Below are 17,229 nucleotides of genomic sequence, written 5' to 3'. Positions count from 1 at the left end.
GACTCACTGGTCCACGCTCTGACATGGACACTATGAGTGCCGGTGAGATGGACCTGTCTGCGTGGAAAACATCTGTGTCCCACGTCCCCATCCCGGCAAGCAGCCCCCAGCGCCAGGACCACGTGGGCCTTCTACTCTGACCTCACAGCCCCTCGCCAAGTGCTCAGGCCCGCAGCAGGTCCGGGATAAACCCCGCCCCTTGACCATAATGGCTGGGCCAGTCCTGCCCAGCCCCTCCCCACCGACGGTCTGGGGCAGACAGCAAGATGCCGCATTCCCAGCTCAGGCTCTGCGGCCCTGGCACCCGTAGGGCCTCGGCAGTGGCACCCTGGTTCTCTGCACCTCAAAATACACGGGGTTGGTGGCCCCACGCCCACAATCTGTGTGGCCTCGAGGATCTGCTGGGCCTCTGAACCCGGGCCTCACCTGCAAAGGGAGAGTGCAGTGGGCTGGGCACAGGCTGGCACCAGGCCACTTGGTAGACCGCAGCCCACCCGCCCTCCACCTGAACCCCAGCCCCACCCAGGCCTGGGAGTTCACGGCGGGCCTGACCCCCAAGGTCAGGACCCCCAACCGCCAAATGCTAGCACAGGGCCCAGTCGTGCCCACGCAGGCAGGCGAGGGCCCCTTCGCCCCAGGCCGGGTCATAAGCCCTCGGGGAGACGCCCCCAACCTGGGGTTTCCACGTTCCCCGCAGCCAGCAGCACCCGTCACAGGAGGACCTTGCAGGCCAGACCCTCCAACACCCCACCCCCACCCCGGCCTGGAGGCGGGCTTGGCCGACCCCTTGGCACAGCTGGTCCCTCAGAGGGTCGGGCCTGGGCCCGCGGCAGATGCAGTCTGAATGAGGCCAAGCCCAGCCCTCCCCTCGGGGCACCCTGCCCGGCCTGTCAGAGGCAGGAACACTGAGGATTTATTTACCCTCATGTCCCTGACCCACCCCACCCAGCAGATACACCCACCGGTCACCCTTTCTCCTCTGTCATGAGGTTTCACCCCCAACCTCAACTTCCAGCGGAGAACCAGGCGAGAATGGGAGGAAACTGAGTCATGAGCTGGGGCACTGCCACCACACACTCCCCACAGCTGGTCCCAGGGGATGGAAAGGGGCCACCCTGCAGAACTCTATACCTGGGGAGAGAGTGAGCTCCCTGCCACCGAGGGTGTGCAAGCCACGCTGCTGAACCGGGGTCTTGCACACACGCTCGGCTTCCCCAAGGCCCCAGGCCCGAGCCAGGAAGCCGGGTGTAGACTGGAGGGCGTGGGCCTATCTAACCCAGAGCTGCTAAAAAGAGCCAACGGGGAAGTAAAAATAGGAAATAAAAATAAAATTGCTCCAGCCAGCCCTGGTTGTTTGTGTAGGAAACACTGCATTTCCCGGCCCAGCAGGGCGGGCTCAGCTCTGGGCCCCTCCCGGACGAGGAATGTCTCTCCCCACATCCCCCCTCCTCCCAGGACTTAAGCTGTGCTCCCTGGGCAGGAAGTGCCTCTGAGAAGGATCCCGAGAGCCGGGTTCAAATCTCAGCTCTGACACTCATCAACTGTGGGACCCTGGGCAGGGAGCTGGGCCCCCTCCCAGGGCTGCAGACCCCCACCCTGCCCTGCCCGAGGCTCCGGCAACACCGGCCCACCACCTCCTCTGCCAGGTTCCCCTCTGGGACCCTCCCCATCTGCCCCGAGGTGGGCAGTCAGGAGATAAGAGCACCAGACTACAGAGAGGACCAGACCTGGCCCTCCGCGCAGCCCAGAGCTCCATTTCCGTATCCACACAATTAGAGGAAGTCTTCCTTCTCATCCTTTCCTGCGGGTCCTTTCCAGGGTTGGCATTAGGCTCATTCTCACTAAAGTGTGCATGACTGACCCTGGCTTCAAGACCGGCTCGTTCTCCCAGGGTGCAGAACCCCACAGGAGAAGGCACCCCGGCCAGAGGGCTAGGCTGCGGCTCACACATCCCACCGCCCACCCCGCCCCACCCTTGGCGGGCAAGGACCCTCCACCGCCCGCTCCGTTCAGGGAGGCACTTGCCGGATCAACGCTCATCGATCGGCCACGTCTGCCGAGGGCGCCCGCTGCAAGGGCTCAGGAGAGCTGCAGACCATCAGTGATGCTGCGCAGCCCGGGCCCGGGGCAGTGGGACACCAGCCACGGACGAGCGCCCCCACCCACCGTGCACCTCTTCAGAAAGCCTTGTCGCTCCCGCGGCCCCTTCGGCCCCCACCACTGGGTCTGACGTTCGTCTAACCCCTCGCCCAGGCCAGGGAACTGGGGTGAGCCCTGGGGGACTGGCTGGGGAGGTCTGGGGGTGACATGGCTGGTCTGATCCAACACCGGTCCAGTGACCCTGCCCGACCTCTGCACCCCACGTGGTTCTGGTTCCAAGTCCCCAAGGAGGGTCTGGGGAGGATGGGGTCCCTGAGGGTGGGGGTGGGGGCAGCACACGCCACTCCCAGTCCTGGCCTTGCTGCCCAGCCCCCTCCGGCCCACAGACCCTCTGAGCTGGCCGGAGAGCCCGAGCTGGGGGTTCCACGGGTGAGAGCACAGGACAAGAGAGCAGACCCTGGGCCCTCTGGCCTCCAGGTCCTGGGGGCCAAGCCCGAGGTCAGGGACGCCAGCAGCCCACCCAATATAGGCGCGTGGGCCAGCGGCCACCAAGCACGGAGCGAGGAGTCCAGACAGCCAGGGATACGACAGGAGTGACGACGGTCATTTAAGAAACCAGGCAGGGGGTGTGTGTGTGCGTGTGTGTGTGCGTGTGCGTGTGTGTGCAGGGCCAGCCACCAAGAGGGGCTGAGGGTCAGCAGTGGAGGGAGGTCCGGGGCAGGCCATCTCCAGAGCCCTGGAGGGATTCCCTGAGACCCCCAGGTCCCCACGAGGCCCGTTCACTCCCCCAAGGCCATGATCTGCCTGCCCCCTCCCCTCACCCAGGGGCCCGGGCAGAGCGCAAGGCCTGGCCTCGATGCAGGACGGACATGACGGCCGAGGGGGTGGGGGGCCCCGGCTGCCCCTCCAATAACGAGCTCCACAGCTTATCAGCCACGTGCAGGACCAGTGCGGGCTCAGGAGCCATCCCCTCCCCCCTCCGGTAGCCGGCCACGAGAGCATCCCCGCTGCCCAACGAGGAGACACAATAACTGTCCACAAGCAGATACGTCTCGGCAAAGAGGTGCGGGCAGGGCGGCTGCTGCAGCCGGGAGACACACGCGGGGAGCACACCTCTCCGAGGCCTGCAGCCAGCGAGGGCACCGGGAGCTGCGACCTTGCCCCGTGGCCCTGGGACTTGGGGTGGGGAGGGTGCCAGCCGGGGTCGGAGGGGCAGCACCTGGACCGGGGGGTGGTCAACCTAGAACCAGAGCTGCCCGCGGTCCTGCAGCCAGATCGCACCCCGGCAGAGGAGAACCTCTGAGCACCACGGCGTTTCCTTTTTATAAATCCCATCCCACGCCAGCCACGGGAGCCAGGAATAAGTCGGCAGGGATCCAACGCCCAGTGGCAGCCTGTCCCAGGCCGGCGGCTGTGCCCGCACGCCTGCCCACCCTTCCAGCCTGGGAGGGAAGCCCAGAGAGGCCTTGGACATCTCAGGCTGTGCTGTGCACTCTGCCTGCAGCATCTCCCATACTCTCAGGCACCCAGGCTCCCATAAGCCCCGTCTACACCTGCGGAACTAAGCTGGGACCGCCAGCCAGGCCGTGGGAACCTAAGGCGCGTGCTCCAGACTGCCCAGCTGCCTGGGCCCAGGTGTCAGGCTGCATCCTACACCAAAGTCCTGACTGCCCCCCCAGACCTTCCTCTAGAGTTTTCCTCATCTGGTAAAAGGCACATCACCCTTCCTGTGCTCAGGCCAAAAGCCCCAGACCACTTCTGCCTCGTTACCACTCCCCCGCCCTGCCCTCTGCCCCCCGCTTCTCACACAGCAGCAGAGCCTCCTACCAAGCACAGGCCAGACGCCACCCTCCCTGGCCCGGGACCCTCCAGTGGCTCCACCTCCCCGGGGCAGGGGTTCCACAGGCTTCTCCGCGCTCTCTGATTCCGTCTCTACCCTTTCCCCTCACTGGCTCGGCTCCAACCACACAGGTAGATTCAAGGAACTCTGAGTGGGAGGCCTCAGACGGACAACACTGACGTGCGGATCCGAGGACGCAGAAACTGACTTCTCCCAGGCAAACTCCTATGCATCCCTCACAACCCAATTCAGATGGCCCAGCCCACTGAACAGCAGGGCAAGCTGATGACCCTTCTCCTGTGCCTGCCCCGCTCCCAGTAGTCCTCCCAGCGCCACACTCACACTGTCCCCTCCCCACTGTGAAAGCAGGCATGACCACACTTGTCAACCACGAGTGACCTACCCTGACGCACATTATCAGCCCCACTTTACAGATAAGAAAACTGAGGCCCAGAGAGGTTTTAAAACTCTGGCCCAAGGTGACACGAGTGGTAGTGTGGCAGCAGTCCACACCAGTCCCTATGACCCCAGGCACCACTCACCATCTTGGGGGCTGAGTCTCACTCAACGCTGCCTCCCCAGGGACCAGGAGGTCCAGGCGTCTGGAGACAGACAGCCAGTCAGACGGACAGAGGCACGAACAGACGGCTGGCAGGTGGGAGCTTTGCTCTGAACCTCTCGGCCAGGCTTTGATTTCTACCCTCTCGCCCCACCGGCCAAGTTTCAACAAGACGTACTGAGCAGCAGAGGAAGGAACCACGTCTCGACACAGGCAGTCATCTGGGGCTGAGGACCCCCCATGCTGCATCCGGGTGCTGAGTCCACGGGACTCCCAGGTCCCGTCCAGCAGCAGGTGGCAGCTGCATCTGAAGCACGCAGAGCAGAGAGGGTGGGGGCTCAGCCCTGGACGGGGACACCCACGGTTGCAACCCTGGCCTCAGGCTCCCCGAGGGCTTCCAGCTGCCATCTGGGCCCAGGGATCCTCCAGGGCAGGGTCTCCGTCGATGGCTCCAGGCTCTCCCTGCTCCACACCCAGGAATCAGCACCAGGGTAGACACACAGCAGGACTTCCCTCCCTGGAAAGTTGGGACGGACCCCCAGAAGAAGGGTGATTCAAACAATGATGCCTTTCAAAGTCACTTTGCAAGGGGTGGGCTCCCCCCGCCCCGTGACGTTTCTCAAGTGGAGGGGGTGGGGGAGACATTTGCAGAAAGCACTAATTCAGTCAACAAACACTTGCTGAGGCTGGTGCAGCGCCTGGTGCCGTGCGCTCGGCAGCCAACTAGACCTGCGAGCCAAGCCCATTGGTGGGCAGGGGTGCTCGGCGGTCTCAGGCCCCGCGGGGAAAGAGCCGCGCCCGACTGGCAGTGCCTGCCAAGGGTCCCGGCCGTGGAGCGGCGGCGTGCCAGTCCTGTACTTCCCACCTCCGACTCGGCCCAACATCCTTCCTTCCATTTCACAAATGAGGAAACCGAGATAAACAGGGAGGAAGTAACGTGCTCCAAGTACAAAGTGCATGTGGCAGAGCCGGAAGGTGCAGGCCAGGGGCTCTGAGCGGGCCACCCATCCCCCGTCAGCGGTCTGCAGGGATCAGCCTCTTGGGGGCAGAGGCTGGCGCCCCGACCTTTGCCCAGGGAGACAGAGCAGGGAAGGGGGAAGGCCCTGGCTCCCCTCCCTGCTGTCCGCACCCCTCCAGCTGGACCCAGGAAGGTGGCCACCAGTGCCGCCCCGCCCCACCCCAGGCTGTGGCCCACCTCGCCACCGTCTGAGCTCAGAGTGGCCTGGCACTCACTGCCCAAGGCCCCCACCTCCTAGCCCTCCTGCTGACCTTGATCCTGGGCAGAAAGTCCAGGAGCAGGGGCGGGGTGGGGGCAGCTCCGCCACCTCCTGTGGACTCTGGCCCCAGCAAGAGCCATTTCTCTCAATCCAGGCAAGGAGGGGGTGAATCGAGGAACCACCAGGCGGCCCAGCACTCCTGCAGGAGGCTCCACGCGGGGGCAGGGGCGCTTCGGGGACGGACCAAGGGATGTGGGGACAGACAGGCGGGTGGGGAAAGGACCCCCAGCTGCTCCACCCAGAGAGGGGCCCGACTCTGGCCACTCCGCCCAGGAGCCAGAGCTCCGAGCTGGCGTAAGAACACGAGGTGGGCCGGCGTGGGCCAGGCTCCAGACCAGGACATCCCAGGGCCCGGGAAGCAGAGGGGACATCGGGCCCGCAGACATCGGGCTCAGAGGGGCTGCCTGCCGCCAGGCTGGGGGTGGCCAGGTCGCGGCCAGGCCCACTCCCAGCCTTACCTCCTCCCAAGGTTAATCACTCCCAGAGCAGCTGACCACCCCCTCACACTCCCGCGGGTCCTCACCAGCACAGACCGGCAACCAGCCATCAGGGGGCCAGGCAGAGGAGCCTGGCCGTGCAGCTGGATCCTTCTGAAATCCTCCAGGGACTGCCCACCCAACAAACTCTTATTCATCCCGTAAAACCTAACTACAACATCACCTCCTCTTTGAAGCCTCCCTGACTTCCCCAGGCAATTTACAGGTGGAGCAACTGAGACCCAGCAAAGTAAATTTGCCAGCCCAGGGCCACACGGCCCCCAGCTCAGAGCGGGTACTCATTCATCACACCAGCACGCTTTGAACACAAGAAAGCCAGAAAGCAGAGTGAGCGGTGCCTGATGCGGACGGAGAGGCTGGAGGGCCACGTGACACTGAGCAGAGGCCCGAGCTCCACACTGGGGCAATGGGGGCCCGCGGAGAATTCCAGGTTGGGGATGTCAGGGCCCAAGGAGAGAAGGGGCCGGCCCGGCCTTGGGTGGTGGCTGGCGTGACAGCACCTGCAGCTCCCCTGCCCCCGCTCTGCCCAGCCCCCATCAGTAAGATTATTCCCCCCTGGGGGGTAAACCCCAAACCGTCTCACCGTAACACTCCCAGGTGAAAGCCAGAGCTGGACCCGGCGGGACTGACCATACTCCCCACCGCAGCTGACTTCCTACCTCCCACAGCTCAGATCCTGTCCCCTCAACGGAGGAGGCCACTTCCTGAGGAGGGGATCCCCAGCTCTGCCACCCCAACTGCAAGGCCACCAGCTCAGGGGAACAGGGCCAAGGAAGGGAGGAGCAGAGGCCTCTGGTAGCCAGAGGGCCCCAGGGAAACCGAGGCCCGCAGGGAGAAGGGACCTGCCCGGGCATGCAGCTCAGAGAGCCAACTGGACCGTCCACCCAACCCTGGGCTGCAGCCCTGCAGGGGAGGGGCCCTCCTGCCGCCGGAGGCAGGGGAGGGGTGACCACCAGCCTGCCCAGGTGGGGCAAGACAAGGGGGTTCAGGGGACACCCCAAGAGCTCAACCATACAGGTCTCTCCTGGGAGCAGCAGGGACAGCCTCTGCTGAGGGCACCCCGAAGCTGCTCTGGATGAAGCCGGGTCGCGGGGGTACCCAGCCAGGGCACCTCGGGCACATCCTTCAGGCTCCCCAAGACTGAAGCCCTCATCCCCAAAATGTGGACACAACAGCCCCACCCCAGGGCCTGTCCACATGGAGGGCACTCAGCCCAGGCCACCGCCCTGCCACCGCGGCCCAGTGCCGCCCCACGCCGGGCCCGGCCTCTGAGGGCCAAGCAGCCAGCAAGGTGGGTTCTCCGGACAGGAGGCCTGCGTCTCCTGGAGAGCGGGGGCCGGGCTGGACCACCAGCCCCTCGCCAGAGCCCCAGGCGCATCCTCCATGGCGTGCGGTCGTGGGTCACCTCCACCCCACTCCTCGATCACGGGCGCTTTCCTGGACGGCTTGGAGCCCACCGTGAGCACCCCCTTGGCTGACCCTCCCGTGTCCCTACAAGGCTGCGTCGTCACCCCGCGTCCGAATGAGAAGCGGCGGAGCTGAACCCGGGTAGCCCGGCACCCAGTCCAGAACTGAGCCCACCGCCCCGCACTCTACTCGGCCGGCTCACAAGCGAAAGACCACGCACAGCCTGGCCGGCTCTGGCAGGAAAAGCACTCAGGCTGCCGGAGGACACGGCCCCGCAGACCGGAGGGAGGGGACCGGGACAGGGACCTCCAGGGAGGGGCTCGGGGCCAGCCGCCCGACGGCGCCTTCTCCAGAGGGCCGGGCAGAGAGCCTGTGAGTGCGGCGACTCCGGCCACCTGGGCTGTCACCACCTGACCTCTGCCCAGGGCCAGTGCGGACACTTAAGCTAAATTGGTCAATTACGGGACACTTAGATCCCTCCCCGGGGCTCCCCAGCCTCCCTCGGTTCTGGGCCGCAGCACCAGGAAGCCAGTTGAATCAGTAACCTCATTACAGCCCAGCGGCCGCACCCGGGGCCGGCTTTGAACTCCGCGGGGTTTATCCATGGCCACTGCAGGATTTACACATGGCTGGCCCGGGCCCAACCTGCTCTCCCCTCCATCTCCTCCCCTCCGCGCCGGAGCCTCCAGACTCAGGACGGCCGCGGCCTCTGCTGAGACCCATCACCACCAGCCCCGCACCCTGGGCACAGCCAGAGAAACCGAGGCACGGCGAGACACCACTGTTGCTCAGATGAGCCCACGGAGGCGCAGGGGTGCCGGGGCCAGGCTCTGGGTCACCGGGAAGCAGACCAAGGGCTCCTCTTTGTGTCCCCAGCCCCAACTGACGGCGCGCCCCACACCTGTCTCAGGAACTTGGGACCAAGGGCCAGCCGTGAACATCTCACGAGGAGGGACCCCAGGGCAACAACTCACACCGAGGCCCTCAGTGGCTCCAGCTCCACAAGGCCTCCCAACATCCCATTTCCCAGCCCCAAGGTCAGTCCCCACCTTGGTCCTCGAGTCCTTGCTCTGACCCCAGGAGGCCCAGTCGCCCTGCCCCGGCACAGATAGCCCATCCCCCAACTTTGGTGCTCTGGGCCCGACACGTCCTTCCGGGATTGGGCTCAGCCCTCTTGACTTCCAGACTGTTCCATCACCTTTCCCAGAGACCCCAGTCCCCCTCGCTGAAGCCACTAGCGCCCCAGGTCCTGGAACGTCTCGGTTGATGTAATGGGGGGCCCATGGGGTGGAGAGCACGTCCCCAAGGACAGGCCAAGGGCCCACGGGCCAGGAAGGGAGAAGGGGACAGGAGAAGAGCCAGGGCCGGGCAGGAGTTGGGGGGTGGGGGGGGTCCTCTCCCAGCCCCGTGCTCCAACCCAGTGGCCCAGCCTGGCCCCCCCTCCAGGAAGCCACTTGGGGTCCCCGCCCCCAGTGCAGGCCGCTGTGCCGAGAGACCCAGCCAGAGCCACTCACAGGGGCACCTACCCCGTCGGGCTCCAAGCCCGCCCAGGACCCTTCTCCTCCAGCCCAGCCTCTGCACATAGCTGGAGGCCTAATTCCGACCCCAGGGCCCCGGGGCCCCTCCTGGTCACCGTGTCAACCGGCCAGCTCTCACGCAACACGGCTTCTCCTAGCTCCGGCCACACGGGCTGCTGGGCCCTGTCTCAGCTGACCCTCCACCCGGAGCGCCCCTCCCCCTGACCTGCCGCAGCCCTGCCTCTGCTTCAGAGTCCACGCCAGGACTGGCTCCCACAGGAAGCCCGGCCGCCCTCCCGCTCACGGCCAGCTCCGGCCCGGCCGGCGCTCGCCAGGTGTTCCCCGGGCGCCATGGGGACTGAAGCCAGCCAGCAGGCCCGAGTCCTTCTAAGGAAAAGCACATTGAGACTTTATTAGAATCAGCTGGGAAGGCCAGGCCCGTGCGCGTGTCCGTGCACGCGTGTTTGTGTGCGCGCGCTCGTGGGAGTGGGTGCGTGAGCGCCCGTGCGCGCGTGTGCACGTGTGTTCGTACGTGTGCGTGTGTTCACAGCTGTGCACCTGTGTGCGTGTACGCGTGGAGGCGTGTGGTCACGTACACGCGTGTGCGCTGCCCACAGGGAACACAAAGATAAGGGGACCAGGTGTGGCTGTCCTCGCCCAGTACCCCCACCAGGTCCCTCAGGAATTTGCTGCCTGACAGCTCTGCCCTGGCAGGGCGAGGACGGGGACCCCAGGCCACGGGGGTCTTGAGGCTGCGCCTCTAGCTGTCACCCAGCCCGTGGTTTTCCAGTCTATCAATAATACCCTCAACCCTGCGCCACTCCCAGCCGGGGACAACCGCGGAGGAGGTTCGGGGTCTCTACTCCCCAGAGGACCTTCGAGGGGTGAACGGGGACAGAACGGGGACAGACGGGGACAGTGAAGCTTCAACCTCCACCAAGTCTCCCAGAACAAAACGTTCCCTCACCTAGGGCCCGACACGCATAACAGGGCTCCCGGGGAGCCAGGACGGGGCACAGACCCACACCTGACGATCAGGAGGTCGGGGGACAGCGGCGCCACCCCAGGGACTGGTCCTGGCCCAGCTAGTGCTCAGGCCCCGCCACTGGGACACCAAGGTGCTGAGAGAAAGCAGGCAGGACCGTGCAGAGGCGCAGCGCGGCACAAAGACCGCAACGGACCTCACGTTTCCGTGGGCCCCACGAGGCTGTCACGAGGTCCTTGCAACCGAGGCGCAGGGACACAGCAGTCGCCCAGGGACTGGAGCCATCGCGCCCTCGGATGGGCGGCACAGTGCCCCGCGCACGCCAGAAGAGATTCAGAGACACGGGGCAGACGCGGGCCAAGGAGGCCCACCTGGCTTCTGGGGGCCAAGGAAATGGGCCCCGGAGTGGCCACCCCGTTCACTTGCTTCACTCACGCAGGGACGCGGGTCCCAGGCACGAGAGGACACACAGACGTAGGGACACAGGACAGACGGCGCCAGGCACGGGGCAGGCAGGGCCCAGCTGCGGGGCCTAGAGCGAGCGCGCGGCTGCAGCCGCCTGAGCGTGCGCGCACCGGGGCCGCCATGTGCGCGTGTCCCCACTCTCCTCCGCGTCGGCCGGGGCCAGGTTTACTGAGCTGCTTTCTGCCCCACCACGCTCACTCGGCTCTGAGCTAGACGACTGCTTTGTAACTCTAGGGTGCAATTTCTCCGTCTGTGAGGCACCGGGGCACGACTGCTCGGAACATCCCGCGCCAGGCTCGGTGGGCGCGCAAGCGAGGCCCTCGCCCCCCCAGCTCCTGCGGGCCTCGGGGAGGGGGCACGGAGCAGGGGCCGTGTCGGTGCTCGCTCAGCACGGGAGACGAAGCCGGGGCGGCCCACCTCTCCAGCATGGGCCCCGCAGCCCCGACAGCAGCAGCCACGCCTCTGCTTTGTGCTCCTGTTTCAGCCTAACACTCGAGAACCGGGCCCCTCGCTGATCCAGGCAGGGGGCACGGGGAGGCTCCGGCCACGGGCCTTGCCTTCGAAGAAGGGCCGTCAGGTAGACACGCCCCTGAAATAAGATGGGCTGCCTTTCCGCCAGCACCGTAGAAGGGCCAACACACGTGTCCATTTTACAGACGGACAGTTAAGGCTCCGGGAGGCCGGCAGGCAGGCCACACACACGGGCAGCAGGGACAGAGGACCCGATCCCCAGTGGCCTGACCACCAGCCCACAAGAGGACACGGTCCCCCAGGAAGGTGCAGCTCCCAGGGTCTGCTCCCCCTCTCCCCAGGAATGGCCGGGTCATTCGAGAGAGAGCAGGTAGGGGGAGCAAGTGACAAAGGGGCCTGAGGAGGAGAGGAAGGGAGAGCGAAGATGGAGCTGCCCCTTGGAAAACGTCAGCAGCGCAGGCAGGGGAGGGGAGGGGCCCGGCCCTCTCCCCGCACCTTCCACAGCATCCAGGTAACAGACCTGCACCGTGCACGTCAGGGCGAAGGGATCTGATCCCCAAGCAGACACCAACCTCACCAGCCACCCAGGTTCTCGAGGGCCTGCACCCCTGCCCAGCCCTAACCCTGCCCGTAGTCAGCGCCCATAGGAACAGACCAGTCGACGGGACACCTCAAGGGCCTGCACCCCTGCCCAGCCCTAACCCAGCCTGTAGTCAGCTCCCATAGGAACAGACCAGTCGACGGGACACCTCGAGGCCCTGGCCACCAGAGCCAGCTAGACAAATTGTGACAGACTAGGGGTGGGTGAAAAGGGAAGGTGGATCACGTCTTGTCCTGAGCCAATTCAGTGGCCTCTGCTCTGTCCTACGGACAGCAACTGAGTCGGGCCCAGGAGCCCTCTTCTCCTGGAGGACGGGCCTTACTCGAAACCACCGCCTACCGTGGAAACACACCAACTGTGGAGAGAGCCCGGGCGAGCCAAGAAAATGAAAGTCCGGAGGCAGCTTCCACCGGCTCTGGGCAGGCGCTTGGGGCCTCCCCCCGACCCCACACCACCTCCTGTGCAGCCACTGTCTGTCCCCCCTTGGCTCACCGAGGGGCCCCTCTCCTGATGCCAGAGCCCGTGGTACCCACACCAGCCCCATTCTGTACCACACAGTAATCCCACCACCAGCCCCCCGAACGGGAGACAAGGACCACCAACCGAAACCCGCCCACAGAGGCACAGAGGGGGTGGGGCAGGGGCCGGGGAAAGGCAGGCAGAGGGCCTCCTGGAGGAGGCCCAGCTCCCCGCAGGCCCGGAAGGACAGGCACAGCTGGAAGAGCTGGTGGAGCTGGGATCAGGCCCCCAGCAGCTGCCCCGGGGCGAGCAGGGCTGCCCGCTCAAGTCTGCCAAACCCCAGCTCAGCGCTGCCCGCCCGCACGCCCTCCATGGCTCCTCCTGGGGGTCCCCAGCTCGCCCCACCCATGTTCGGGCAGAGCGGGTCAGGGCTACACGCTGGGCCCAGGCACAGCAGACAGGCGACCAAGCCCAGGCAAGGAAGCAGGCCAGCAAGGCCACGGCCACGGCCACACCCATCTGAGGGCTGTTTTTCTCACCCTGACACTTCCCCCGTCAACAAACAGAGCCCCCTCCAGAGTTTACCAAAACAAACGCCCCAACAGTCAGCAGTGCCCAGGCCAAGACAGGACTGCCTCGCAGGCCGGACTCCAAGCCCAGCCTCCAAGCCCAGCCTCCAGAGAGACACATGACCCTGTTATTTCGGGAGGCCCCGGAATGTGCTCTATTTTGGGTCCCGAGGGCTCTGATGTTACCAGATGCCCCTTACCGGGGCTCCAAGCTCTCCCAGGTCCCCAAGGGCTGCCCAGAGGGTGACCAGTGGACCTCCTGCTCTGCTACTGCCCCCCACCCTTCCCCGGGCAAAGGGGCTACTAGCAGCCAGGGCTCTGGGGTCTGAGACCTTGGGACACTGCGGACTCAGCCTTCCAGTCCCACTGTCCAGCCTGATGCCAGCGCACGTCTCCCCCCGATGGGCACGGGCACTGGTCCGCCCCGGGCAGTGGCGGCAGGGGCAGGGAGCAGGGGCTGCCTTGGGCACGTTCCTTGGCCTCCAGATCTGTACCTTGGGCTCATCCCCGCCCCGCCCCCACTGGGAGGCTCAGCAGCTGGGAGACTCCCGGGCGGGTGACAGCAAGTGCCCAGGCCCACCGAGCCCCAGGCGATGGGTGCTGGAAGGAGCAGGCCCTCTGCCCAAGGCCCCGAAAGCGGCCGGACAGCTGTATGGGGCAACACCACCTGCCCAGCAGCTCCAGGTCCGCCCTGGGTCGCCAGCCGCGCCTGCACAAGCCGGGCCTCCTGATACTGACCCCCAACGAGGAATTAGGCCGTGTTGACAAAAGGGCTTAGGCAAGTAGCCGCTTAAATGGACCTTCAACTCCACCGGACTTCAGAGCTGCTCACAAGCTCAGAAAAAACTAAAGTGTAATCAGAGCCCAGGGCTCTCCACTCAGGCCTGGGGCACGAGCTGCCTGGGAGGCCACAGGCTGAGTCAAGGAGAGAAGCTCCCCCAGCCAGCCAACTTGCAGCAGCGGGGGGCGGCGGGGCGCAGCGGAGGGGGGGTGGGGGGGAGGGGGAAAGGTGCGAGGAGGAACACAACACCTACCCAGGTTCCTGGGGCACGACCTTTCCTCTTCACAGGAACTCTGGCACAGCGACCCTACAGCCTGGACCCTATGTGTGCTGACTCCCAGGGCCCTCCCAGGATGTCAGACACTGGGACCTGTCCCGCTCCAGGTACCCAGCCGTGGCCCTGCCTCATCGCGGGGGCCAGGAGGGGAGCAAAGGCAGAGCTGAGCATTCTTGGTCCAGAGGGACGCTCTGTATGTGCACACACGTGTGCAAAGCTTTAACGGGGGACAGGAGAGGCTGTCGGCCTCCACGGGGCCCCGCCAGGCCCACGCCAGGCCCGGCAGTGGCAAGTCAAACAACTCAGCTTTCAATCCTGCTACACACACACACACACACACACACACACACACGGTCACCACGGGCTGGGGGTTCAAATCCAAAATCCATCACTTTGTAGCCTGTGGCGTCAGTTGCTCTCACCCAGGTTTCTCATCTGCAAAATGGGCATAAGCACCCACCCTGGGGGCTCTGGGGAGGAAGGAGGGTGCTCAGCCTGGTGCCTGCAGAGGTCTTCGCTGTACAGAGTCAGGGAAGGAGTCTTAGACTTGACAAACTCGGAACCCTGCCCCCGTCACCCTGCCATATGCCCCTCTGTGAGCCGGCGCCCAGTGCTCAGACCCTCGCCCAGACATCCCGGGGAGGGGGGCCAGCTCCACGCGGCTCCCCTCCACCTCCCCGTCTCACCAAACGTCCCTGCAGCTGTGCTGAGCTCTGGCAGCCAAGCCGGTGGCCAAACTGCACCCCGGGCTGCAGGAGAGTGGGCAGGCAGGAGGGGCAATAGACCGCGGGTTTCATTCATAATCAGCTGCTCTAATTTCCATTCAGCACAAATCCTTCACCCAGACTGACAGCCTAGCTGCCGGCCCCACCACCAAATTAATATCCTTCCCGGGCTCATTTATAAAGTCTCCCCACCCCCTCCCCCCTTCCCGGCCTCTCACTGGCTCCCAAACCCTAGGGAGGACGACGGCTCGGGGCACCTGGCCATGCCCCCTCCTCCTCCTCCGTGGGTCCAGGCCTTGAACTGGAGAGCAGTCCGGGGCAGGGAAGCCACTGGGTGGGATGGCAGTGGGAGAACAGGAAAACCGGCCCTCCGTGCCTCTAGGGTGTCCACCCCAAGTGCAGGGCCAGCTCCAGAGAACGCCCGGAGAACACTCTGGTGCGCCAGAGTGAGGGGCCCCATTTCTGGAATGGGGCCCCAGGTTTGATGTTCCCGGTCTTACGGCCCCTTGGCGACCCTGCCCACCCGCGCCCGGGCTGCTCTGGGGGAGGAGGAGTCCGGAGTGTTCCAGGGCCGGCGGCCTGCTGGACTCGGCAGCCCAGGCGGCGGCGCAGAGGCCGTCCCGATGCCAGGGCGGCTGAAGGCTAGGAGCGCACAAGTTGCGCCGCCCCGCTGGAGGTGGGCGCCCGGGCGGGGGTCGCGGGCCGCTGCCAGGAGGGGCCAGGAGCCCCCCCCCTTCCAGCCGACCGGCTGCCCCTCCGGCCCCGCCGCCCGCCCGCTGCCCACTCCCGCTCCGCCACCAAGTCGGCGGCCCGGCGCGGGCCGGGGGGCCGCCAGCCGCCCTCGCCCCCTCCCAGCCCGGCCGGCCCGGGTAAAAGTTGCCCGGCCCACCCGCTCCCGCCCGGCGCCCCAACTCCGCGCGGGCCGGCTGGGGGAGCGGGGCTAGCCGGGGCCCCCGCGCGCGCCGGGAACGCGCCCCGCCGCCGCCGCCCCCGCCGCCGCCCGCGATCACTCACCGAGCGGCAGGAAATGTTTGGTGTCCATGTCTGCGGCGACCTCGCGGCGGGAGGCGGACGAGCGCGGCGGCCCCCGGCGCGGCCGGCCGGGCCCGGGCGGCGGGAGCCGGCGGCGGCGGCGGCGGCGGCGGCGCGCGGAGGCCGCGGCGCGGCGAGTTGTTGCAAAAGTCGCCCAACAATGTAAACTACTTGTGCTGCGCGCCGCCGCCGCGCGCCCGCGCCCGCGCCCCCGCCGCGCGCGCCCGCGCCCCGCTCCGACCGCTGCGGCGCCGGCGGGGGGGCGGCGGGGGGCCCGCGACGGGCGCGGACTCGGCGCAGCGCCGCCGCCCGCCCGGCCTGCGCGCCCGCCCAGCCCCGCCCGCCCGGAGCGCACCCCCCGCCGGTCCCCCCGCCCGGCCGGAGCGGACTGCCCCCTCCGCGCCCCCACCTCGTCAGCCCGGAGCGCGCCCCCCGCCCCCCGCGCGCCGCCCGCCCAGCCGCCGAGTTGCGAGCGAGCAAGCGAGCGGTGCAAACTTGCAAGTTTCCCTCCACCAGGGGTTCCCCGGAGCCGCGCGGGGGCGGCGGGGGCGCAGGGGCGGGGGGGACGGGGGGGGCGGCGGGGGGGCGGGGCGGGAGCAGTATTCCCTCCCCGGCCTGCCCCAAAAAAACCACCCGGCGGAGCAGGCGGAGAGCCTGGCTGGAGCGACCGGCACGGCCGGGCCATTGTCTGGGCGGCCGCACAAAGCGGCCGGCCGCGCTGCGCGCCGACCCTGGCCGGCACGTGGGGAAACTGAGGCCCTGAGTGGCCGTGAGCCCCGACGCGAGAGCACAGGCTCGGCTCCGTCATCTGGGGAGTGTTTTATTTTCTGGAGCCCCCAGTCCGCCCCCGACTTTCACACTCAGGGCAAGCAGAGATCGAAGGGCACCCCGGCCCCGCCCCCACGGACCCTCCCCTGGCCCCCCGGGAAGGAGAGGCTCCGCTTCTGCTGCACTGTGGCCCTGGCTTCTGGGAGCCCTCTTTAAAGGCACCAGGCTGGTGACCAGCTGCCGCGAGTTGGGTGCTGACATAGTGACCGGTGGCTATTTTTACGCCTTGGACAGTTCTCTGCCCTGGCTTTTAAATTCATGACTTGTTTGTTTAAAAGCGAAAGGAAGGACGCCTGTCCCGACCGCTCGGGCTGCTGGAGTTGGGGCTTCGGTATGAGTTACCTGCGCGGAGCCCAGCCTCCTGAGCAGGCGCAGGCCAGGCGCTGCCGTGCCGTCGCCGTGTCCGGCCGCCCAGCACTGAGCCGCCCTCCTCACAGACCCCTGCTAGACCCATATTCCCGATGGTGACCCAGGCTCGTTGGGGTGGGGGTGGGGGCAGAGGGGCTTACCAAGGTCACACAGGCTGCACGTGGTGGCCCCCGGGCCAGGGGGCACTGATAGGGAGGTGATGACTGTGGATGGCCGTCACCGCTGCCCAGGGACAACCACTGCCCTTCACAAGAGAGGGGGTCCTACTGCGGGGTGCACCACTGTCACCTGTGTGACCTCGAGCCAGCCTCACCACCCTTCTGGGCTTTAGTTTCCCCTCTGTGGAATGGGGGAGCAGCGGGCCCACCTCCTACTGGACAGCCAGGAGCTGGATCCCACCAAGGCCACTGAGACCCTTCCAGGAGGGAGGCCCTTGGGTCATCTGGAGCATCCTGAGGCGGGGCGCTGTG

The 17,229-nt window shown here is 66.6% G+C and overlaps 1 protein-coding gene across 3 annotated transcripts in view; it reads right to left on the bottom strand.

Moving 5' to 3' along the window:
- The window catches only part of RXRA (retinoid X receptor alpha), a 96,653-nt gene extending 80,967 nt beyond the window's left edge, over nt 1-15,686 (bottom strand). For 2 of the 3 annotated variants that reach the window (XM_067742790.1, XM_067742791.1), the window contains exon 1: nt 15,545-15,686. In XM_067742790.1, the coding sequence (XP_067598891.1) occupies nt 15,545-15,572 (28 nt within the window). In that variant the 5' untranslated portion in view covers nt 15,573-15,686. The remainder of the gene's footprint in view (nt 1-15,544) is intronic. The other variant, XM_067742797.1, reaches the window with a different exon arrangement.
- Nucleotides 15,687-17,229: the final 1,543 nt, after the last annotated feature.

The sequence above is a fragment of the Pseudorca crassidens genome, chromosome 7 (assembly GCF_039906515.1).
Source record: "Pseudorca crassidens isolate mPseCra1 chromosome 7, mPseCra1.hap1, whole genome shotgun sequence".
NCBI classification, from domain to species: domain Eukaryota; kingdom Metazoa; phylum Chordata; class Mammalia; order Artiodactyla; family Delphinidae; genus Pseudorca; species Pseudorca crassidens.
The sequence above is the reverse complement of the archived record's forward strand: the minus strand, read 5'-3'. Positions and strand labels throughout refer to the sequence as shown.